A 24,743-nucleotide genomic window follows, 5' to 3' on the forward strand; every position below is an offset into this window, starting at 1 on the left:
ATAAACGAAGAACTAAACGTGGTACTGCCATACAATGAAATATTATTCAGCCACAAGAAGGAATGAAGTACTGATATGCATTACAACATGGATGAACTATGAAAAAACATTACACTAAGCGAAAGAAGCCAGTCACCACATATTATATGATTCTATTCATAGAAAATGTCCAGAACAGGGAAATCTATAAATCTATAGAAATACGAAGTAGACTAGTGGTTACCTAGCGAGGGAACAAGCTGGGAGTGAGTACTAGGGATGATAGCTAAAAGGTACACATAAGGGTTTCTTTTTGAAGTGATGAAAATATTTTAAAATTCATTATTATGATAGCTCTGCAACTCTGTGAATATACTCAAAAGCAGTGAACTATATATTTAAAATGGTGGATTGTTTGGCATGTGAATTATACCTCTATAAAGCTGTTACCAAAAAAAATAAACAATAGGAAACTCAACGCACAACAAATATAAATAGCACTCTCAGAATTCTGAGATGTTATTGACATGCCTAATATGTAATTTTTTTCTTCACAAATACACTTATTTCTCATTAGAAATAGGGTTTAGTTCTGTATACAAATGTTTACGATACTTAGCATTACTGGTGTCCTCCTCATGATAAAGAATCCTAAAGATACAGCAACTATTTAAGATAAGAATGGTGATATCCAAAATTGAATCTAGAAGGGGTAAGAAAACTAAATAGATCTATAATTACCAAAAATTTTGAAAAAAGAAAAAAAAAAGCACCCCAAAAAACCCCACCAGACTGACAGCTATATGGTCCAATGGTCAAGTTTTGACAAATCTTTGAGAAAAGGATAAAAACTATTGTGGAACACACCAAAAACATGCAAAGGTCCCCAACTCAGTCCATGAAGTTAGCATAATCTTGATACCCAAACCAAAGAGGATATCTACAAAAATAAAAACCAGAGGCTGATTTAACTTAGGAACATAGACACAAAAGTAAAAATACCAAATTTGGGGCTGGCCGAGTGGCCGAGTGGTTAAGTTCATGCACTCCGCTGCAGGCGGCCCAGTGTTTCGTTGGTTCAAATCCTGGGCGTGGACATGGCACTGCTCATCAAGCCACGCTGAGGCAGCGTCCCACATGCCACAACTAGAAGGACCCACAACAAAGAATATACATCTAGGTACCGGGGGGCTTTGAGGGAAAAAAAAAAAAATCCAAAAAAAAAAAAACAAAAAAACCAAAATCCAGCTAAGTACAACAACCAAACCAATAAACCAAATAGGATCTATCCCAAGAATGCAAGGACAGTTCAATATCAGCTACTTTACCAAGAAAATTACATCACCTGATTACAGGAGGAAAAGTACATGATCATCACAACAGAATGCCATAGAAGCATCTGAGAGAATTCTATAAGCCTCAGCAAACCAGGAATTGAAGAAAATTTCCATAACCTGATCAAAGGTATCTTTCAGAACCTATGGCAAATATACCTACTAGCAGAACATTACAAATGTGACCACTAAAAAAGGACTGGTTTCTCAAAAATCAAAAATAGAAATACCATATGACTCAGCTGTCCCAAAGACCCTGAAATCAACAATCCAAAGAGATTTATGCACCCCTATGTTCACTGCAGTATTATTCACAAAAGTCAAGTTGTGGAAGCAATCCAAGGGCCCATCAAGTGATGAATGAATAAAGAAGATGTGGTATATATACATAATGGAATACTACTCAGCCATAAAAAAAGACAAAATTGTCCCATTTGCAACAACATGGATGGACCTGGAGGGTATTATGTTAAGCAAAATAAGCCAGACAAAGACAAACACCACATGATTTCACTTATATGTGGCAGATAAACAAAATACACAGACAAAGAGAATTAGTGGTTATCAGAGGGGAAGGGGGTTGGGGGGTGGGCAAAAGGGGTAAAGGGGCACATATGTATGGTGACGGATAAAAATTAAGACTATTGGTGGTGAGCACGATGCAATCTATACAAAAACTGATAACAATGTACACTTGAAATTTCACAATGTTATAAACCACTATGACTTCAAAAAGGAAAAGATTAGGAAAAGAATGCCTACTATCACTGCTTCTGTTCAACTACAGAAAAGGTCTTAGATAACGCAAAAAGGACCAAAAATAAGAAATATTACTCCTGAAAGAGAAGAAGCAAAACTCTCACTGTCAGCAGAAATTTTTCTGAGAGTCAAGTTCAAACTAATAGTTAACAGTGTGGCTAGATACAAGAAAATACAGAAAGATAAATGGCCTTCTATGCTTCCACAACTCCCAATTTAAAGACGTAATGTTAAAAAAGAAGAAAACACAGAACGGTTTTGTAATCTTGGATTAGGAAAGACCTTTCTAAAAAAGACATAAAATCCAAAAGGCATATGAAAATAATATTAGTCTTGACGACAATGAAATCAAAAGCTTCAGTACACCCTGGCTGAAGCTATGGTAACATTTGCAATATACCTTACACAAAGGATCAGAACCAAGATTTCACGTAGAAAGATTCAGAACCTATCAGTAAAAAGTTGAAAACGACCAAACAGAAAAATGGGCAGAGGTTAGGTACATCTAATTTACAAAAGAAGGAATCAAATGACAAACAAAAATATAAAGATGTTCAATCTCACTATTAATCAGGAAAATATTAATTGAAACAAATGTAGTATTAATTTCCCTCATTAAGCTGACAAATTTTTTAAAAATGGATACAGTGAAGATTTGCAGAGATGGGTATTCTTATATACTGTTTGGACTATAAATCAATAAAGCCTTTTTTGGAAAGCATTTGGTGGTAACTACCAAATTTTTTGAAATGTATAAACTTTGACCCAGCAATTTCACTTCTGAAATCCTATTCTAAAGTAATTCTTGCACAAGACACATGTACAAGGTTGTTCATTTTCGTACCCTCTCTGTAATACCAAGAAAACTGAAAACCTAAACATTCATCAATAAAGATAGAATGGGATATCGAGCAGCCACGAAAAAGTATGGTACCGAATGTACTAAGAGCCCCATCCCAACAATGCAGTGGTATTATCCAATTCAATGGGTGGAATATCACAATAAAGCTCATGTGCAGGAACTTAAATACTACACAATACTCTTACATATGTGACAAGAGTTAACGAAGGGGCTGCGTATCAAACTATTAAAGGCGGGACTTAAAAACACTTCCACGCTTTTCGCTTTCTGTGTTGTATGAATTTTAAGTACGCAGTCATGCACTTGTTTATAATATATCACAGGCAAACTTTTTTTTTTTTTACAGGCGGTATCTCGGCAGGTGGATGGAGCAAAAAGAACATGGTTTTTTATAGTCAGATAGTAGATTCAAATCTAGACGTTCTTAAACTGTGAGTGTGGGAAAATTTCCTTAACCTCTGAGCCTCAAATTTCTCATTTTGTAAAGTGGAGTTAATCGTGATCTACTAAAAGGTGAAGATGAAGAGAGAAGGAAAGCGTGACTCGCAAGGGCATTCAAGGCTAGCTCCTGACCCATGCTTTTCAGGGAGACAGAGGACAGCAGCAGAAAGGGCCAAAAGCAAAATGAGTTAGCTGATCAGCAAATCCAGAAACTTGAAGTTCGAGACATGGGAGTGTGGGGTTCACTCAGATTTAGGGGCATGAACCGCAAGCACGGGCAGAACCTTGGAATCGCGGCGCTAACAGGGAGCAGACACCCCATCCCGCCGCCACATGCCGTCGTCGCCCGCCTGCTTCCGAAAACGCAGCAGCGGCGACAAGGGCGCGCACGCACCTGCTGCAGGGAGCCCGAGACGCTGGAAGACGAGTCGGTGCTCCTGCGTTTCCGCCGCTCGCTGCGCTCCACGCCGCTCCCGCCCCAGCAACTGCCGCCGCTCCCCCCGCCAATGACACTTCCCCCGAGGCTGGTGTTCCCGCAGCAGCTGACGCTCCCGCAGCCGCTGGTGCTGCCGCAGCCGCTAGCGCTCCCGCTGCCGCTGCCGGCGAGGGCGGGCACCAGGTCCGGCGCCGCGAGCGCCGCGGCCGCCTCCTGGCCGCTCCGTTTGCGCCGCTTCTCCCGGGAAGACTTCTTCCCCGTCATGATCCCCCTGCCACAATCATCCGGGGACAACCCACCGCCTCCGAAGAACCCTAAACCTCGCTCTGGAGACGGCGGGCTGCGGACGCCGGCAGTGCAATTGTACGTCACTTCCGGCCTCGGCGCCGACGCCGGGAGACGTTCCTGGGGGCGGGGCCGGGGCCGATCGCCCTGCCTCGCAGGTGGTGCGGGTCGGCTACAGTTTGCAGGAGTGCTGGCGGGTTGTCTGGTCGGTTCCTGTTGATTATTTTTATACTTCTGCAAAGGAAAGAAGGTGGAGCTTTACAACACCTCTTTGCCTTATTGATACTGCTTTTCAAATTTTGTCCCTATACAAATGCATAGTAAGGTAAAGGTGCAAGTTTTGCAAATGGAAATACATCTCCATTTCCATTTGTCTTCCAGTTTTGATTTATGCCACTAACAACGTTGTAACAATAAAGAGAATTTAGGGAAAATCTCCCTATCACCATCACCTGGACAAATGTTTTAGAAATGTATTTTAGGGAATTATACAGGAATAAGGTCTTGTGCTTCCTTGTTTTTCCCCATTAACACTATTTCTAAGCAGGTTTCCTTTTAACTTCTGAAGTCACTGGGTTCTAGTATTTCATTGTATTTTTCTCAATTTATTTAACTGATATTCAAATGCTGCCGTTTAGGTTGTTTCCAGTCTGTCACGTTTCAGAATAATGCAGCTATAAACTGCTTAAAAAAAAGATTTACATTGTTTCCCTTATGGTATTTTTTTCACCCAAAAAAGAAATTGATCAAAGCATATCAGCATCTTATTTGTTCTGTTTAATCGAATTCCTTTGAAGAAAGACTGAGCCAACTTAAAATGTTACCCATACACTGAGATCTTCGAAAAAACATTGTTCTAATATACTATAATATTAGCATTTTAACTTGCATTCTTGATTTACAATGTTGAATACTTTCCCACGGGTTGGAACACGATTTCCTCATCATGAAGTGGGCTGGTAATAAGTTTAATGGTTTATCTGCTGAAACCACTGTGTTGACTTACAATATACAATAATTATGTTGGTGAGAGGGGAGAGAGGAGCAGGGATAAAATATTGCTGGCACATCAGTGTTCCTTCCTTTTCTTTCTCCCTTCTTTTCTCAAAACCTGCCTTTTCAGACTAGTTTTTGGTTTGGGGAAACAAGGGGAAACAAGAAGAGTTTAGGAATGCAGGGGACTGATGAGGAAATCTGAGGCCATTTTTAGAAAGAGTGAGGCAAGAAAGGCAAAAGAAAAGCAGCAGTGTGTGAGGGCAGCAATGGAAGAGGATAGAAGAGAATTTAGGGAGTATTCCTGAAGATTACGTATTTCCTGCGTAGAGTGCATGAGGGACAAGTAAAGGACTTGAGTTTTTGAAAACTGACTATGGGTCATAACTTTATGACTGTTAGATTTTGTGGGCTGCTGGGTAGGATTTTGGATCTAAACACAAGCCAGGTTTTAAATCAGGGATGAGAACACATAAAAAATGTGTCACCCATCTGACTGGGGTGGTCTCAGGAGGGCCTTTTAACCACAGAAGGAAAAAAATAGGGCCTGGAGCAACATTAGCTGAGTGGTAGTAATCCTGAATCTTTCATTGGGGTGGCAAAAAGCAATTAAAAATGAGGCCTCCGTTTGACCACATTCCCTACCTGTCAGTCATTTAATAACTATATAATAAGTGCCTAAAACAAATCAGGTGCAGGGGTACACCAGCCCTGGGAAAACAGCTATCTCCACCCCAGGCTCCACCCTCAGCATTGCCTTCTAGGGTAAATGCTGCGGCTGAGCACAGTGTGCTCGCAGGAGTTCCCTATTGGCCTCATTAAATATCTTACCTCAATGGAATGAGAGTATTATGTTCATAGAATAAATACACAAAATTAATAACATGTTTATAACCTTGTTATGGACTGTGCCCGCTAAAATTTATATGTTGAAGCCCTATCCCCCCCAAATGTAACTGTATTTGGAGATAGGGCCTTTAAGGAGGTAATTAAGGTTAAATGAGGTCATGAGGGTCAAGGCCCTCATCAGATAAAACTGGTGTCCTTATAAGAAGAGGGAAGAGACACTAGAGATGGCTCTCTCTGTGAGCACACAGAGGAAAGCCCAGCCATCTACAAACCAGGAAAAGAGCTCACCAGAAACCAACCCTGACAGCACTTTAATCTGGGACTTCTAGCCTCCAGAACTGTGGGAAAATAAATTTATGCTGTTTAAGTCACCTAGTCTGTGGTTCTTTGTTATGGCAACCTGAGCTGACTGATCCAAACCTAAAATAGTGTGTGTTAGCCTGGATAGAGCTAGTTGTTTATTAATTCCTGGCTGTATATTATCCCCTTATAAGATCAATTCTCAGTTTTCACCTCATTCTACAGCAACCTGTCAAACAGTTTCCATACTTATCTGGCTGGGGCACGAGGGCTGGGCACTGCTCACTAGGTTGCTGAAGAATACTTACCAACTCGGCAGATGAATGCAGTCTTTGTCCACCCTCCCACACACTGTTCTACCACTGGTGATAGAGAAAGGTACAAAGTAGACAAAATCCCTGCCGTCGTCCGCCTGTATTGTAGTAGGGAGAAACAGACCCAAAAGAAACACCAAATAGGAAGTGCTCCATCCTCACTCACCGCGGCATTCTGCATTCTTCTTACTTGGCTTTATTTTTCTTCAGTGCTCTTAACACCACCAATGTATTTGTCTGTCTGTCTCCTTCCCCTTGAACGTAAGCTCAGTGAAAGCGAGAGCTTGTTTCATTCACTTCTGTAGTCCCAATACTAAATGCCCCTAATAAAAAATTTGACACATAGTTGACTCCTAATAAAAATTTGTTGAATGAATGATTGCATAGTTCCAGATGGAGAACCCGATTTATCCAGGATTATATGAACTCACTACATCATGGGGGTGAAAGTACCCAGTAAAATTAATGGCTGGGAACGCGTCTTTCATAAAGGATATCAGTAGGAGGTTTACTGGGAATAGTTCAGTGCTCCTCCCTCACAGGGCAGGGGGCTTCACTGTTTGACAGACATTTTGCTAGCCTTTTACATAAAGACTTTTCTGCTATTTTATGAAATCCCATGTACACATGATTAACCTGGGGCTTAGGTTAAGCAACTTGCCTTAATTCATTACCAAGTAGTGGAAATGTCACTGAAACGTTTGCCTTTCTAACTCCGAAGCCAGTACTCTTTCACTATATTACACTGCACCTGGTTGTTTTACTATTGAAAATGTTAAATGATGTAGAAATAAGCAAACATTTCTTGAATTTATTAGTTCCTTTCAGGACACAAAAATGAAAGAAATGTGGTTTGAGGGCTTGTTTCAGGTCCCTCTTCTGCTCTATGTTATCAAACTTACATGCCACTACCAGCCACCATAGTTGCTATTATGATAAAGTAGCTACCACAAACTGATATTTTTCTCCACACTGATATCTAGTTTTGCCAACATCATTTATTAAATATCATTCTATTCTCCATTGTTTTGTTACTAACGACTAGTTATGCGAAGACTTTTAAAAACACTCTTCCATCTCTATTAAATGGTACCTAGAAGGCCAAAAGCACCCTGTTTTTGTTCTTCTAACCTCCTTGAGTTAGGGAAGGGAAGTATCTTTAAGGAAGCTGAGATATGATGCAATCAAGGAAAAAAAAAAAGAGAAAACACACCAAGTACAGTTATGCATCGCTTAATACATTCTGAGAAGTGCATCATTAAGCGATTTTGTCCTTGTGCGAACATCAGAGTGTACTAACACAAACCTAGATGGTATAGCCCACTATACACCTAGGCACTATGGTACTGATTCTATGGGACCACGGTTGTATATGTGGAACACCATTGACCAAAATGTCATGATGCATTACACGACTGTACACATCACCTATGAAGTATTCTGGCCACAATAGTTTAACCTCCATCTAACCAAGCCTTTGGACTTAAGGGAAACAGAAGGTGTGGCTGACCGATTCTGAGAGCCCCCAATGATCCCTCTCCCTGGTATTCACAGCCTGTGTGATCCACTCTCCTTGAGTAGTCTGCCTCCACCCAATGGAATACTTTGATGTTGAGGGGATGTCATGTCTGTGATTAGAATATATTCTGACTTTGGTCCTGCTAGCAGACTCTCTCCCTTGCTGGCTTTGGTGAAGCCACTTGCCATGATGGAGAAGCCCACAAGGCAAGACACTGAAGGCAGCCTCTGGCCAAAAGCCAGCTACCAACTGAGGTCCTCAATCCAACAACCTGAAAAGAAGTAAACACTAACCATGTAAGTGAGCTTGAAAATGCATCCTTCCCCACTGGAGCCTTCAGATGAGTCCCCAGCTTTGGCTGACACCTTGATTGTAGCCTCATGTGAAACAAAGCAGCAGAGGATCCAGCTAAGCTGTGCCAAGATTCCTCATTCACAGAAAATTTGAAATAAATGTGTGCTGTTTTAAGCCAGTTATGTTTTGGAATAACCTGTTAAGCAGCAATAGATATTACTAATAGATATAATTAACACAGAAGAATTATAGGAATGTGTTTTACAAATACAAAATGGGGGTACTTCACATTCTGGACTTATCTGTTCCAGATTAAGAAACCAGAGACACATAACCAAATACATACATAAACCTTGATTAGATCCTTTAAAATGAAAGTTATAAAAGGCCTTCTGAAGGCAATGAGGAAATTTCAATAGACTAGATACTAGATATTATGAAATTACTAATTGTTAAATGTGATATTGTTTATAAGTCATATTCTTCAACATGTCCTTATTCTTAGAAGATGCATATTCAAGTATTTAATTGATAAATGTGGACTGTGACTTATTTTTAAATAATTTCAATAGAAAGTATAGAATTAAAGCAAATATGACAAAATGTTAATTGTAGAACCTTGTTGGCAAGTCCATGAGTGTTCACTTTGCTTCTTTCAACTTTTCTGTGCCTATGAACATTTTCATTAAAAATCTGGAGGGAGGGACCAGCCCCGTGGCCGAGCGGTTAAGTTTGTGTGCTTCACTTCAGTGGCCCAGGGTTTCGCTGGTTCAGATCTTGGGCGTGGACATGGCACCGCTCATCAAGCCACGCTGAGGCAGCGTCCCACACAGCATAACCAGAAGGACCTACAACTAGAATGTTCAACTATGTACTAGGGGGCTTCTGGGAGAAGAAGAAAAGGAAAAAGAAAAAAAGGAAGATTGGTAACAAATGTTAGCTCAGGTGCCAATCTTTTTTTAAAAAATAAAAAACTTAAGGGAACCACATAGAAAAATGATGTTAGTCTTCAAAATTATATTTATAATCACAACTATACTGTGTGCTATAGGCTGAATGTTTGTATCCTCCCAAATTCATGTGTCGAAACCTAATCCCCAACATGATGGTATTTGGAGGTGGGGACTTTGGGAGATGATTAGGTCATGGGGCTGGAAGCTTCATGAATGGGGAGACCCCAGAGAACTCCCTCCTCCCTTCTGCCGTGTAAGGAGACAGCATCTAAGAACCAGGAAGTGGCTCTCTGGCACCTTTATCTTGGATTTTCCAGCCTCAAGAACCATAAGAAAGAAATGTTTGTTATTCAAACCGTCAAATTTATGGTATTTTCGTTGTAGTAGCCCAAACAGACTAAGACACTGTGTATAATTTTTTATAGAAAAATGCATTAGAAAGTAGAATACTTAAGAAATTATTTTTAAAAACATTGAATAACATTTCCTAATCTCAAGTGGCAAACTTATTATTTCAAGACCTGTAGGAAGGATGATCCATCACAAATGATCCTCCTTAAGTTTTTTCATTTCTTCACAACATAACCATAAGATATACAGCAGAAACTGCTAAGGAAGCTATAGCCCAGAATTATCACCAGAATTACCTTTGTGAAGCATCTGTTTTTAGCTATGCTTCTTCCATCATTTAAGATTATGAAGTGGATAAAACATTTCATTGCATTGCTATTTAGTCATAAACTCAGCTAGTCATGGGAAAAAAATCACAATAGTGACACGATCATTTAAAACATGTCATGTCAGAGGGAGGATAATAGTTGTGCAACATGGACAATGATAACTTAGCTCTTTTGCAGGCAACAGTGTTTCAAATGCAAAATGGACATTAACTCCAAGACATTTACCACTGGAGGTGAGTTGGAAACATCTATCAAGTCTAAAAAATGTGCATTAACTTGACTCACCAACTCCAGGTATAAAATGTATCCCAAGGACCTAGTAAGACTCTTGTGAGATTTGTCAGAACATTGCTTGATGGCTGAAAATTGCAAACAATGTCAGATTATAGGAAAAAGATATATCCTTATAATGTAATATTATATTTATTAAGGTGGAAGTGTGCATACTATATATGTCAAGTTTAAAAATCAGATTATTGAACAATGTGTATTATACAACCCTTTTTTAAAAAGATAAAACACATGTTTACATACCTACTGATATGCCACAAGATATTAAGAATGGTTCTCTCTGGTTAATGGGATTACAGATAATTTTTATTTGATGTGTGTGTGTTTTATTCAACGAATTTGTATTTTTTCATTCAGAAAAAATATTAAGGGAATCATGGGAAAAAGTTTAAGGAAAAAGAAAAAATCTTTAAAATATCACTAAACCACCATTTAACACATCTTCCAAGTGAGATTATGTTTTTCCTTTTACTAAACTGTACTTTTCATAATTGTTCTTCAATACACATGAAATACTGATACAATAAAAATTGATATAAAAAGACCTGTACACTAATAGGAAGCAAAGTGTTTACAATTCGCCACCTCTTAAACTGTGAAGAGTAAACTCATACTTTTAACCAAGAGTCTATGTCCTACCATATTCAAAGGTACCTAGTATTTCAAAATTGTAGATAAACTTTTTGTACTTAAAATTGCACACTACACTGGACATATGAACAAGAAAACAGTGTACTGTAATGGAACCAGGCTGACCTGGGTTAAACTCTTAACTTTGCCATTTAACTTTGATTTACCCACCTAAATCCCAATTTAACAAAAGGTAAAAGCACAAGTTCTTAATGGAACCAGCAAACAGAATATTTAAAGTCTAGGTACACACGAGCAAGTTGCAATTTAATACTTAGCAAAATACACATCCCCTCTATCTATATTTTACCCATTCTCTTTTGACATTCCAAAAGTTTTTCCTTGGATTAACCTAGACAATCACAAACTTTTCCTCCCTTGTTGGGGAAGAACTGCAATTTGGCATTAAGCCAGGAAATTCATGGTTCTATATACCATAAATGTTGAGAATGCTGTTCAGTATTTTAGGCAAAGTTCTCTTTTTGAAAAGAGCTTTCCCACTTTAAAAAATAGAAATAGTTACACTTCTCTTAAGAAACTGAAGTTCTCTGTGACACAATAAATTATGTAATTAATGGGATGGTTCCCTCTTCGTATTAGTTGCTAGCATGTTTAGAGACCAATTTCTGACACCCTTTCCCTAGGAACTATAGCATGGTATATACACTTTTCTTTTTTTCTCCTATAGTGATCCATCCATTATCTCTACTTCTGAAAAGAGAGATAACATCACCCTCCATTTAAGGGGTTTTGGGAATTAAATACCAAAGTCATTAGCACAGCGCCTGGACCACAGTAGGGGCTCAAAAATACTAATTTTATATGACAGGCTCTGGACTTGCAAATAACATAGTTCGATATATTCTTGCTTGTACCACTGCCTGATAAAATTCAATACATTCCAAATTCCCTTTCAGATAATGGAAATGACCAAAAATAAACAATCAAATCAAAACTAGAATGAACACAATGATGTTATCTCAGATAACAAAGGGCAAAAGAAACTGGATAAGAAGCCTGGAGTTAACCTGGGACCTCATCTGTCTGAACTGATACACGACCTAACATAGCTTTGTAATTTGCTTTTACTTCATCGAAAAATGAGCCATCAAACAAATACACTTTCTATTTATAAATAGAAATGATGTGAATTAAATTATTTTATATCTTTTCAATATTTAGAATAATTTATAACAAACTTAATTTTTAAAAATTGTATAATTATCCTAAAACAAGACTTTGAAATGTATCAGTGCTGTTGAAAGAATCCAGCAATGAAAATGAGAAGAGCAGAAATTAAAGACAACCACCAACAATTAACACTTTGGGATACGTAAGTAGTAAAAGCAGATTACACACAATAAAAGTCCTTGTCTTCTCCTGTGTGGCTAAGGTACGGAAATTACGCCACTGTAGTTGTTGGGCTGTTGATTATAGCTTATTCTTAATTTGTCTAAACTCCTGAAAAGCTACCCACATTACACAGGAAAATCTCACAGTTCATCAGTGCAAAAATTTTATTTCTCCTTCGTTTCCCCTTCCCCTTCACTTTACAAGATCTGAAATTTTACTTAATCCACAGCATTCTTTTTTATCATCTGTAATCAGTCATGTAAAATGTGAGAAAAAAACACTAATCAATTTAAAATCTCAGCTCCCTTCCCCATCGTTACAGCAAATTTAGGATAAGTCTACAGCATTCACTTACTTTAGCTGGTTCTGACACTGAGGCATACTTTTTTATTTGAGAATCAACGCCTAAAGACTTGGCTAATTGTACAGCATTTGAATCATCACTGATAAGTGTCCCAAGAGCCACAAGAAGTCTAAAAGTGGCTTCCAGGTCTTGGACAACTTCCAAGACTGTGCTAATTACTGACAAGCACTGAGCTTTCCCTTCAATGTTATGGTCTTTATGAAAACAAACAGAATAGTTCAGGGTCAATGTAGCCAGAGCAATGTGAATGTTCTTATTGCTCCCTGATTTCAGTTCTATTGCATGAGACATTAGTGATTCCCTCTGGGACATCATGAGCTTCTGTCCTGCCTGGCCAACAAAACAATTGCAAAAAGTCCTGAGAGCAAGCAGCTGGTTTGCTGGCTTTCCTTTAGGGTTCAGAAGACTGATAAGATGACTGCTGAATTGAGCCCCTTCCTTTTCATTGCAGAAGTTCTCATTCACACTGGGATGTTTAATTGACAGCCGAAGAATGTCAAGTGCAGGAAACACAATATCTATTAAAAAAAAAATCATTAATGTTTATGAAAATCCAGAAAATTCCTATGATTGTTACTCAATTTTTAAGGATTTTATGTTCCTGTTACAAAATTAATACTATTTCAGAAAACGTTAAAAACCATATGCCTGCTTTACAAAATGTGTCTATTTCTAAAGCTCGCATTAATTAATTTTTTTTTTTTTTTTTGGAGGAAGATTAGCCGTGAGCTAACATCTGCCACCAATCCTCCTCTTTCTTTTGCTGAGGAAGACGGGCCCTGAGCTAACATCTGTGCCCATCTTCCTCTACTTTTTATGTGGGCGCCTGCCACAGGACAGCCTGACAAGTGGTGCTGCGTAGGTCTGCACCTGGGATCTGGACTGGCAAACCCTGGGCCACCGAAGCAGAATGTGAGAACTTACCCGCTGTGCCACCAGGCTGGCCCCTTAGTTAATTTTTAATATTTATACATACTGGATTTATTGCTACTAGAGCATATATGCATTAAAAATAATGTAACTCTCTTGGGTTATCAAATAGCCTGACACACAGTGAGTATTCAATAAATCCTTGTGGAATGAATGAGATGGTTTTAAAAGTCCTATATCTCAATCAAAGAGTTGAAGAGGAAAAGTTCTTTATAGAAGAATTCCAGTTGACAAACGCTAATAGGATGCTTACAGATTAGTCGAGAGCTTTAAATTCAAGGAATTGGGTAGACACCATCTAAATGAATGCACTAGACAATCTTAGCATCATTAAAAGTGAGCAAACTAGAAATTATGCGCCCAGTGATATAAAAGTAGTATGCAGCATCATTTATAAAGGATAATCACCTAAAAAAATCTATTGAACCAGAATCTAATTATGTCTAATAGAAACTATAGAAATAGAGGAACACAGTAAGTGATCAGCCAAATCTACAATATGGGATTTTGTATGACAAATGATTTTTTTCTCCAATAAATCAATACCATGAAAAAATACTAGGGGAGAGGACACTTTTAGAATTCAAAAGGAATTAAGTGAATTAATTTTTTAAAAAAATAAAAAATACTTACAACAAATGTTTAGCATAGGGTTAAGAGGTCACAAAGAGTTTCCTGGAGTTTGCAGGGGATCCACAAATGCTCTCAAACAGTATACAAAATGGCACACGTATGGGGATCATTATGTCACCTTTAGACTCTCATAAGGCATATGACCAAAACAAGACTATGAATCACAGTGGTATAATAAATCCTTTCTGTGAAGCTTCTCACAGTGCGAATTACAATTCCCCAGGTTAACTTTTATTTAACTAGAAACCCCAGTAATATTGATAGAAATGAAAAGACATATTTCCAGCTTTCTAATCACATTTTAAAGAGTGTTTCTATACCTTCAGGCCAGTTAATAGCTTTCCACAAAATCTGAAGTTGCTGGGCTGTGGGTTTTTCTGAAGAACTATTACATATTAAAGACAGTATTTTTTCAAGAAGTATCAAGTCATCCTCAGTCAACTTCTTTTCTTCAGATGCAGTTCCATTAAGTTCCTTCAGTTTACCTAGAACCCAAAACCATTTCAAAAATTCTCTAACTGTAATTAGCCAGATATAATACATAAATGCCAAAATTTTCAATAAGAGTACTCTACCATACACCATGGGGATGTGAGACTTTCACCGCAATTATCCAAGACCATAAAAATAAGGATAAGGCCTGTGAGTATTTTTAAGTTGAGCACAGTATAAAAAGAAAGGTTACTGTGACGATTTTTATCTTACTTGTTATTTTCTAAGATCTTCTGAAGCTTTCCACTTGGAATAAGTTTTAATGTATATCATATTTGAAATCATTCTGAAGGATTTTCAAAGCATTATCACATCATATATACCCAAGTATCCACCAATGCCCTATTTTCTCAGTGAGAAAATTTCTAACAACTTCTAGTCAACTTATGTCAATTTTTATCATTAACAATGAAATGGTCAAATGTCTATTTATAATATTTAATTTATTGACTAAGTTCCATATGCATATTTGACATCACATTATTTTAAAAACATATTTAATGGAAATATTGCCTTTTCCCACCATATTCAGATTTCATGAAACAATTTCCTTTAAACTCTTCACATGCATCTTCAATATCAGCATCCCTGTCAACACTAATGCTACTCTGAGTCATCTAACACTGCTTCCCCAAAATCTTTATCTCAAAGAATAAAAAAACCCAAATTCCCACATCACAAAAGGTTTAAAGAGGAAAAATTGTCCAAATTCACAAATGTTTATGAATCATAACTGGAAACTTGGACGTGTTTCAACCATTCTTTGGCATTAAAACTTAGTGGTTAAGTTCACGCGTTCTGCTTCAGTGGCCCAGGATTTCAGCAGTTCAGATTCTGGGTGCAGACATGGTACCACTCATTAGTACATGTTGAGGTGGTGTCCCACGTGTCACAACTAGAAGGACCCACAACTAAAAAATATACAACTATATACTGGGGAGGTTTGGGGAGAAAATGCAGGGAAAAAAAAGAAGATTGGGAACAGTTGTTAGCTCAGGTGCCAATCAAAAAGAAAAAATTTTGTTAACACTAAGAATATTCAAAATAAAGTTTATAGTCAAGTGTAGCTTAACAACAGGAATACATTCTGAGAAATGTGTCATTAGGCAATTTCGTTGTCATGAAAACGTCATAGAGTGCACTTACACAAACCTAAATGGTACAGCCTACTGCACACCTAGGCTATATGGTATTAATCTTATGGGACCACTGTCATATATGTGGTCTGTCATTGACCAAAACACTGTTATGCAGCACATGACTATACTTAAGGAAAGCAGGGGCGAGCCCCGCGGTGCAGAAGTTAAGCACACACGTTCCGTTTCGGTGGCCCGGGGTTCGCAGGTTCAGATCGAGGGTGTGGACATGGCACCATGTGGCAAGCCATGCTGTGGTAGGCATCCCACATGTAAAGTAGAGGAAGATGGGCGCAGATGTTAGCTCAGGGCCAGTCTTCCTCAGAAAAAAGAGGAGGATTGGCAGATGTTAAGTCAGGGCTAATCTTCCTCGGGAAACGAAAAAAAAAAAGGATTGCAAAAAGCAAGAGACCTTTTAGATTTGTATAAGACTTGAAAAATGTCAAGTTGTCTAAAAGTGTGCATATACTTCTTTATTGTTCAAAATAAAGCAATTGAGAAAAGAATTATGAATTATTTTTATAACAATAGCATGAGGGTAATTCTGACCAAAAAACCCCCTTGTCTTCTATTCAGGTATGTATGCTATCTTATTTCAATTAATTCTCACCATAATCTTTGTGGCAAACAGAACTAGTAGTACTCTTAGTCCAAAAAAATACCCTGTCATTTTGTTTTGAGAAAAACAAATTAACAGAAAAGGCAACCAAAGTCAACAGAGCAATTTCATTTTTAATGGGCAATTTAAACAGCCTTTTATTATTATTTCTAAGGGCCACTAATTTTTTAAAGACAAGATCTTTAATTTTTAAATGCTTTACTCATTTGTTTTCAGTATTTTTTTTTCCTGAAAACATTAAGAGCTTTGGGGACACTATTTACATTTTTCCCCTTAATTTTTTTCCACATTAAGTCATCATAAAGCATTTACTTTATATTTGTATAAGGCTTCTTACAAAGTATTAAGGGTCTCCTATTGGATTGTGTATTTGTAGTCGACACAGTTGTGTAATACCACAATACAAGCCTCTATCACGTTAAGCACCAGTTCCCAGCGCATGTTAGGAGGAAAAACAGCTTGAGTGCATCCCAAAAAAGTCTGTCGATATCCGAGAGAACTATTTAATTAAAATACACTTACCTAATATTTGTGTAGGGTTTGCTTGGTCAAAAGTGACAGCTTCTTTTTTAGGGAAATAAATATTCATTGTTTTAGACGAAGCTGACCGGTAGGCACTATTCCCTATTTACAAAACAGAAGACAATGAAAATTTGACAGAATGGTCAAAAATCAGATTTTTCTAATTGTGTGACTTTGTTTTCACAGTTATTGAGATATTTAACTACTCAGTGCATGCAAAAAAAATAAGTCATCTCAGAAAAAAAGAAAAATAAATCATTCACAGGATACTGTTTATATTTGTTGGTATAAAAAATTTTAGTTTTTGGAACGGGAGCTTACATGTAAAACAAAGCCTTTTCAGTTCAAAAGGGAGCTTACATGTAAAACAAAGCCTTTTCAGTTCAAATTTTGTAGTTCTCTCATATTTTTAACATTCAATCTAAATTATACATTTTAAAAGATCAAAGAATACAAAACAATTATGAAACTTTCCATTCCCATCTTCCCTAAGGCATACTGATCTCATTCTTCTCATGTCTTTTACTGCTGGTTCTAAATGATCTAATAGGCATTGCCATTTTCTACATCGTTTTTATAAATCCCCCCAAGGTGTAAGTTCCTGAAAGGCAAGAGTCCTAGTCTTTTACCGTTTTTACTCAAGTCCCTATTATAGTAACCGAAACTCAGCATCCGATGATGAACTAACAACTGGTCCAAGATGAAAATTCAGCAACACACAGTGAACAAGCTACTTTGACTAAAGTGCAATTTAAATCTAATTTATACCTCACTTACATTTCAAATCTTAATTTATTATACATTTTTATTCTAATGTAAAACTAAGGCATTTTGCAAAAATGTGAATAAAACATTTTAATCTTATGAGTATATTAGAAATAGAAAGGGGGAAGGCAGATAAAGATAGAGGAAGTAAGGAGATAAGTGCACAAAATTAATTTGAACTGCTTATAAAACATAAACTATTTACTGACATGATCAAAGATGAGCTCTATAGACACTGCCTGCACTCCTGGTCATTACAGTCGACTTGTGGTAAGGAGAACGCAAATCAAATGTTGTCCAAACACTTAAGTACAGTGCAAGGTTCCCTGAAGGAAAAGAATACGGTGAAATGGGAGTTTATGACGGAGCAGGGGATCTGAAAAGGGGCATATGCAAGTGTCCAGGAAAGTTTCACTGAGTCCGTTTAATAAATACTACACGGTAAATTTAGATAAAAAAGAAAAAGGAAGGAAAAAAGAAACAACTGTGGTCTATATAAAGCAAAGGCACAAGTATTCCAAAAGGGAGCAGCGTGTACAAAACTCCTGAAGTAGAAAATAGCATGGCATGCTTAAGAAGCTGATACAGGCCAGTGTGGCTGGGCAGAAAAACGGCAGAGAGGAATGTGATGCAAGGAAAAGATTTTTTTAATCAAGGGAGAGGCATAGACAGAGTCAGCAAAGATCACTGGCTGCAGTACAGACCACTGAGAGACCAATCTGGAGGCTATTAGTTCATCAGTCTAGATGAGAGATGACAATAGCTTGGATGAGGGTACATCAAGGCCCAGTAGACACACCAAACTGTTAAAGATTGTAACTTGTGAAAAATGGGACGAAGCACTGTTAAATCTAGACTCCATTGTCATGAACAGCTACAGCTAACAATCACTAAGCATTTCTTCTGTACAAAGTGGTTTACATATATTTTGTAATTTAAAGCTCTTAACAACTCTAGGAGGTAGATATTACCTCACCTTTACAAATGAGAGAAACAGAGGCACAGAAACAGAATGACTTGCTCAAAGGAAAATAGTTAAAAAGTAGTGGAACTGAGATCTGAATGTAAGCATTTTTATTCCAGAGTCCTTAATCTTAACTGCTTTGTTATACTTCAATACTGCCAGCCACTGTTATTTTTGCAATGAAAAACAGTCTACAAAATCACATACCAAGTTCTTACGAAGAGTGTTGGTTTTTTTGGTATTTAATTTACTATGCTCAATAATATATGTTATACATATTCTCTTGTATAAAATAATAAATAGGGAATAATATATGCCAAGAGATCTGTCAAACTTGCAAGAGATGAACCACAAATTTAGCTCTGCGTTTCCTGGCAGCCAATACAGGGGAAACCATGCCTGCATATATTCAACAATGATGAATAATTAAGATATGCCAGACTCCAGCCTACACATTAAGGATAAAAAAATAGTAAGTTGCTCAGGAGAAGCCCTAAATTATAAAAGCATATTCTTCTCTGAGTCTTCTTAAAGAGAACAATGTATAATGTAGTGAATAATATTCTCAACACATTAAGTAATAACGAAAGGCGAGAGATTGGAATAAACTCAGAGTTTGTAAGGATAGTGAGGAAACCAGTCTTACTCCAGGAGAACAGCAGTTTTCAATTCTGGCTGCACATGAGAATCACATTAGAAGATCATAAAACTACCCCTGCCAAGGCCCCAACCAAGAGCAGTATTAGACCAAGTGAGCATCTCTGGGGACAAGGTGAAAGTACTTTTTTTAAGCTCCCTAGATGATTCTAATGTGCAGTAATGACACACCTCTGAGAACACACTAGAAGCCAAGTCAAGAAGTTTGATATTGATTTACTATATAAAAAGTTCTCCAGCAAGAAAAAGACCTATTTTCTTAACCTTTCATTAAATAGTTTTAATGAATTTTAAAAATCTAATAAAAAAGAAAAAGAAATGAAATGTGTATACCTGTAAATGGATCAACTCCAGTCATGGCAGTTCCCGTACCTGCAGAGCCTGGCACATAACGACCACCACCTAAAATGCAACAATACTTCTAGTAAGCACAGGTAACTGCAGATTATAAAGTTCAAACTGCTCCTTCCTTACACAGAATAACTTATTTTCATTATCAGTCACACTTCAGAATCGCATCTTAAGAAACGGGCTGTAAACTTAATACAGGAAAACGCTTAGAATAGTGCCTGGCCCAGAGTTAGTGCCCAAGAAATGTTAGCCAGAAAAGCAATTCTCAAGTTACCAAATAAACACGAGATGCCTTATATACTATAACTACAGAAGTTTCATGAACTACAAAAGCATTAGTGGATTGGAGAGAAAGAAATTAAAAGGTTTCCATATTGAAATGTGAACACTAGTCTACTGAAACAGAGAGGATTAGCTGGCACATAAGACAAATGCTGATGCAGGACTATGAACATCTCCAAATCCTGCTGATTCTCTCTGCATTTGTATTTCATGTTCCTTTCTTTCCGTTTTCAGTGAGACAGCCACAAGTACAATCTCAAATGTGACACTGGGCTACTGTTGCAGCATCCCTAACTCTTACCTTACCTCTTTCCTATTTGTCTTATGTGTTCTAGGCCCTGACTTCAATATCTAGGAGTCGGTATAACTGGTATACCCCCTACAGAAAAAGCAAAGAAAACTAAAAAACAAAACAAAAACCTCGGAGATAAATAGGATTAATTAAAATGATGAAGAACCCAGAGTAAGCAGATTTGCTGAGTTTTTACTATATGCTGGCCTGCAAGCTAAGGATCTTATACGCACATCCTCATTTAAGTATTAACTAGATCCTACTATTATTCATGATATTTTAGAAGAGGAAGACTGAATAACTTTCCCAAGGCATTAAGAGGTAAAGTGTAGTCCCACACTTTTCTAAATGTGGTTCTCTGGCAACCTGTTCAATATGCAGATTCCCAAGGCCCACCCACAATAACCTAGCGTTTCTCCATATTCCAAATTGGCTTCACTTCAGAAACCTACAGGGAGCTTTTAAAACGACCTAACAGCAAATCACACTGAAGACCATTTAATCAGAATCCGTGGGTGAGGGATCAGGGCATGAGTATTTTTAACCTCCTCACTAACCTAGTCTATCAGATCTCTCTGTGCATAGGACCTTGAGATAAGTAATTTAAACAGGCATCCCATGAGATTCCAATTGACATCAGAAGTTTGAGAACCACAGAGATAAAGAAAAGAAAAAGGAATTGAGATTGACCTTAAATCGTAAGCCAGATGGAGAAACCTTCTGGCCCTAGTGCTGCTGGCAAAGTTGGGGAACATCATCATCAATAATAATAGCCAACTATACTGAGGGCTTAAACATATTCCATGCATTTTGCTGAACACTTTACTTATATTATACTATTTAATTCTCATAATATCCTAACGTGGTGGGTGTTGCTATCTATTATTTATCATAGTGAGGGCCAGTTATCCTAATAATTCCATAATTCTCTTGGACATTTAGTATGTTATCTTGCATATCTCCATAATCACTGCATCTTCTGAGTTACCGACACTGTGCAATAGTGAGTCATGCTCCAGTTATGATGGCCGAGTTTTTTTGATTTTGCTGGTATTGTTTGAAGCTTGTATGGTGTTTCCGTTCCAAAAAAAAAGCCACCAATAAGATTCAGGAATTCTGTTGTTCTAAGTTTCAGGACATGACTGTGCCTGATATGCTGATAGAGCAAGTCATCTTACCTCCTCTTCAGATCCTCACTACCTTTCCAAATTGCATTATGTCATCAAAGACTTCCTTAACAGCCATTGTGCCATCACAACATTTAGCTTGCTAGTTGGTTTTTGTAGTCCAATGGTTAGCAATGCACAGGGTGCAGCTATTTGCAGCTAGGCCACCAATTCATTCACAGGAGAAAGGAAGCTCACTGAGAGCAATCCACAACTTCAGGACACTGACCTGAGGTTGTGTGTTGGTCCAATCTATGGTTTAGAGAGGACTATACGTTGTCACTTTAAGTAATCACAGTACTAAGTCTGCAATGTCAATGGATACCATAAACGCTACAGGTCTCTTCCCAAATTTGGTTTATTGTCCAGGAACTCTGGCTGAAGATCCAAGAAGAGCATCCTAATATATATCAAAACCTATTCTGAAAACAAGAGACTTCTTCAGCTGCATTAAAGTCCAAATCAGACAATCTTTTTCCAGTAGTGTTGACACTGAAGCACGCATACTTTGGCAAATAAAGTCACTTTGAAGAGACACACCAACACTTCCAGGGCTTCATGAAGGCCATTAATAACTGAGATTAAGCAGACTAATCCTGAGTAGCTGGGTGAACTGGCTCCTTCCATGCTAAGGCAAAATATGCCTGGGCAGATTTCTTGACTGCACTGCTCCATCCAGTATCATGGACTCACATGGCTCCTTCTCTGCTCGTGATCGGGGGCAGCTCGCCACTGACAGCACTCATGCTGTGTCTTGGTTGGTGGGTTCCCCTATTATCCAATTTCACAGATAAAAAAAATAGGCTCAGATGGGTTAAATAACTTGCCAACTTCTCATAGCAAGTAAGTAGTAGAGTCAGATTTTAAACCAATGTCTCTCTGACTCTAAAAACTATGCTCTTAATGACTCTGCTCTCCTTGAGGGAAGGACCACTGGAGAAAACGATGAGTTCTAATAATATGCTATGTAAAAGTCATGAGGAAAGCTACAAAAGTACTCCAGGAAAAAGCAAAAATTAGAAGTCAAAAAAAAGGAGATCCATCAAAATTGGAAATATAGATAAGGGAATTATCACAGTTATTGGATGATATCCCCAAAATGTAAAACCATATAATGCAAAATGTTACACATTCACTGCAGAAAGATTTATTAATCAAAACTGCATCCCACCTGTAAAAGGATCTGCCGCAGGCAGCGTATTAGAAGATCCTGATGAAGAGCCTGGAACATACCGACCACCACCTGTACATGCAAACAAAGGAAAAGCTGAAGTGTGTGAAAGTCTGGAGTTTCATATACAGCACAATGCTTACATTAGAAGAATCTAAGCTTGGAGAAAAACAGGAGTGGAAGGCTGTCACATGCTAGAATAACAGGAATTACAGTCAGATGTCTATTTTGTGTGTGCGTGTGAGGAAGCTTGGCCCTAACCTAACATCTGCTGCCAACCATCCTCTTTTTGCTTGAGGAAGACTGTTGCAGAGCTGATATCTGTGCCAATCTTCCTCTATTTTATGTGAGATGCCGCCACAGTGTGGCCTGATGAGTGGTGCTAGGTCCATGCCCAGGATTCAAACCCACAAACCCTGGGCCGCCAAAACAGAGCACACGACTTAACCACAACACCACTGGGCTGGCCCCAGAAGTCTTATAGTTGGAAAAACTAGTAAGGAACTAAAATTTCAGTGGTTCTCCAAGTTTTTTTTCTTAACTTTAATACTTTATTGTATCTTAGTCCCTGCACTTAAATAGTAAAATAACTCAATATCAAATATAAAAACAGAAATTGCAGGTGGTCTCTGACCTGAAATAATATACACATACAGTCAGCTCCTGTTCCTGTTCCTATACAAATTCACTAAAATTCCTGCTGTTGCTGTTGCTATCAAAACCACAGGCATCAAATGTTAATCTTTCAGAGAACCTCTGGACTCATTAACTCGTGTCAAACAGCGCATTCAGTCTGGGGATCCAACAGGGAACAAGATTGCTTGTATCTGCTGAAGCTCACAGCCTACTAGAGAAGAGAATTACAAAGGGGATGCCTGCTACAAAGGAAATGGATTCCCACATATACGTTTACCAATGTGTGGTGTGTGTGTATATATGTTGTTAGTACCTCAGGGAAATAATCAGAGGCATCTGCAAAAAGATATATGTAAGGATGCTTATAAAGTCAGAGTATCAGAAGAGCAAAAAAAAAAAAAAAAGCCAAACAGTTGTTAGATTTCCAGACGGAGCCAGCTGCTTTAATATCTGTCCTCCATCTCACAAAATAGCTTACACAGTACTGTACTCATGTGTTCATTCTTTTGTACTATAGCCTGAAATTCAAGTAACAGAAATATCCAGGTAATAAACACCTTATTTTTTTCCTTTTTCTGTCAAGTGCAACTACTGGGAGGGTCACATCGTTTATAGTTCAGTGGTGAGTCAGTCTGATAATTCTGTTTACAAGTCAACATGCAGATGAGACTAGATTTATTATGTGAAGAGGCAATGGAATTTTGAACTAGAGGAAGAGGAGATAATTGGGAGCATGAAGTATCTACAAGAGAATAAGCAAAATGAGGACTATAAAGGACTTGAGACAGGAGGAAGATACAGGATCCTTGTAAAACAAGGAAGAGCACTCGTACACGAAAAATGGAGTTAGAAATAACAGCAGGAAAACATTAACAATAAAGTGCCAATTTCAAAATTGTATTTAGAGCTGGCCCTGTACCTAAGAAAAGAGGAAGCATTTTATTTCCTCTTGTACCACAGCCTCAGTTCCCAGGACCCAGAACTCAGGCTAATGCTACTAGAATTATAATCCATTTCCAAGAAGCCAGGACTCAGACTAGCACCACTAGAATTATAATTCATGAACTGGCATGAGAACCTTATCCCATTTACAACATTTCAGACACTGTACACTATGTTACAAACAGCTGACTGAGCTAATTACAAACATATAAAATGAACATGTAGAATATAAATCACATACAAATTAAAACTATCCACAATTCAGTCTTAGATTTGATGTACAATTAACCAATTGAGCCTCATGTGAAAACAAAATTTCTGTTTACTAAAATTTCACCAAAAAATATATTTTTTATATATATATATATATATATATATATTTTTTTTTTTGAGGAAGATTGGCCCTGAGCTAACATCTGCTGCCAATCCTCCTCTTTTTGCTGAGGAAGCCTGGCCCTGAGCTAACATCCGGGCCCATCTTCCTCTACTTACTTTTTTTTTTTTTTTTAAAGATTTTATTGTTTTCCTTTTTCTCCCCAAAACCTCCCG

At 37.8% G+C, this 24,743-nt stretch overlaps 2 protein-coding genes across 2 annotated transcripts in view; both read right to left on the bottom strand.

Annotated features, from left to right (window-relative positions):
- The window catches only part of CAAP1 (caspase activity and apoptosis inhibitor 1), a 52,072-nt gene extending 47,921 nt beyond the window's left edge, over window positions 1-4,151 (bottom strand). Inside the window, exon 1 of the mRNA XM_046664851.1 lies at window positions 3,770-4,151. Coding sequence (XP_046520807.1) covers window positions 3,770-4,075 — 306 coding nt within the window. The 5' untranslated portion in view covers window positions 4,076-4,151. The remainder of the gene's footprint in view (window positions 1-3,769) is intronic.
- An 8,271-nt stretch (window positions 4,152-12,422) lies between these two features.
- The window catches only part of PLAA (phospholipase A2 activating protein), a 38,785-nt gene continuing 26,464 nt past the window's right edge, over window positions 12,423-24,743 (bottom strand). The window contains exons 10-14 of the mRNA XM_046664082.1: window positions 22,617-22,688; window positions 19,688-19,756; window positions 16,969-17,070; window positions 14,520-14,684; window positions 12,423-13,154 (exon numbers count right to left, since the gene is read on the bottom strand). Coding sequence (XP_046520038.1) covers window positions 12,589-13,154; window positions 14,520-14,684; window positions 16,969-17,070; window positions 19,688-19,756; window positions 22,617-22,688 — 974 coding nt within the window. The 3' untranslated portion in view covers window positions 12,423-12,588. The remainder of the gene's footprint in view (window positions 13,155-14,519; window positions 14,685-16,968; window positions 17,071-19,687; window positions 19,757-22,616; window positions 22,689-24,743) is intronic.

This window comes from Equus quagga, chromosome 6 (assembly GCF_021613505.1).
Source record: "Equus quagga isolate Etosha38 chromosome 6, UCLA_HA_Equagga_1.0, whole genome shotgun sequence".
NCBI classification, from domain to species: Eukaryota; Metazoa; Chordata; class Mammalia; order Perissodactyla; family Equidae; genus Equus; species Equus quagga.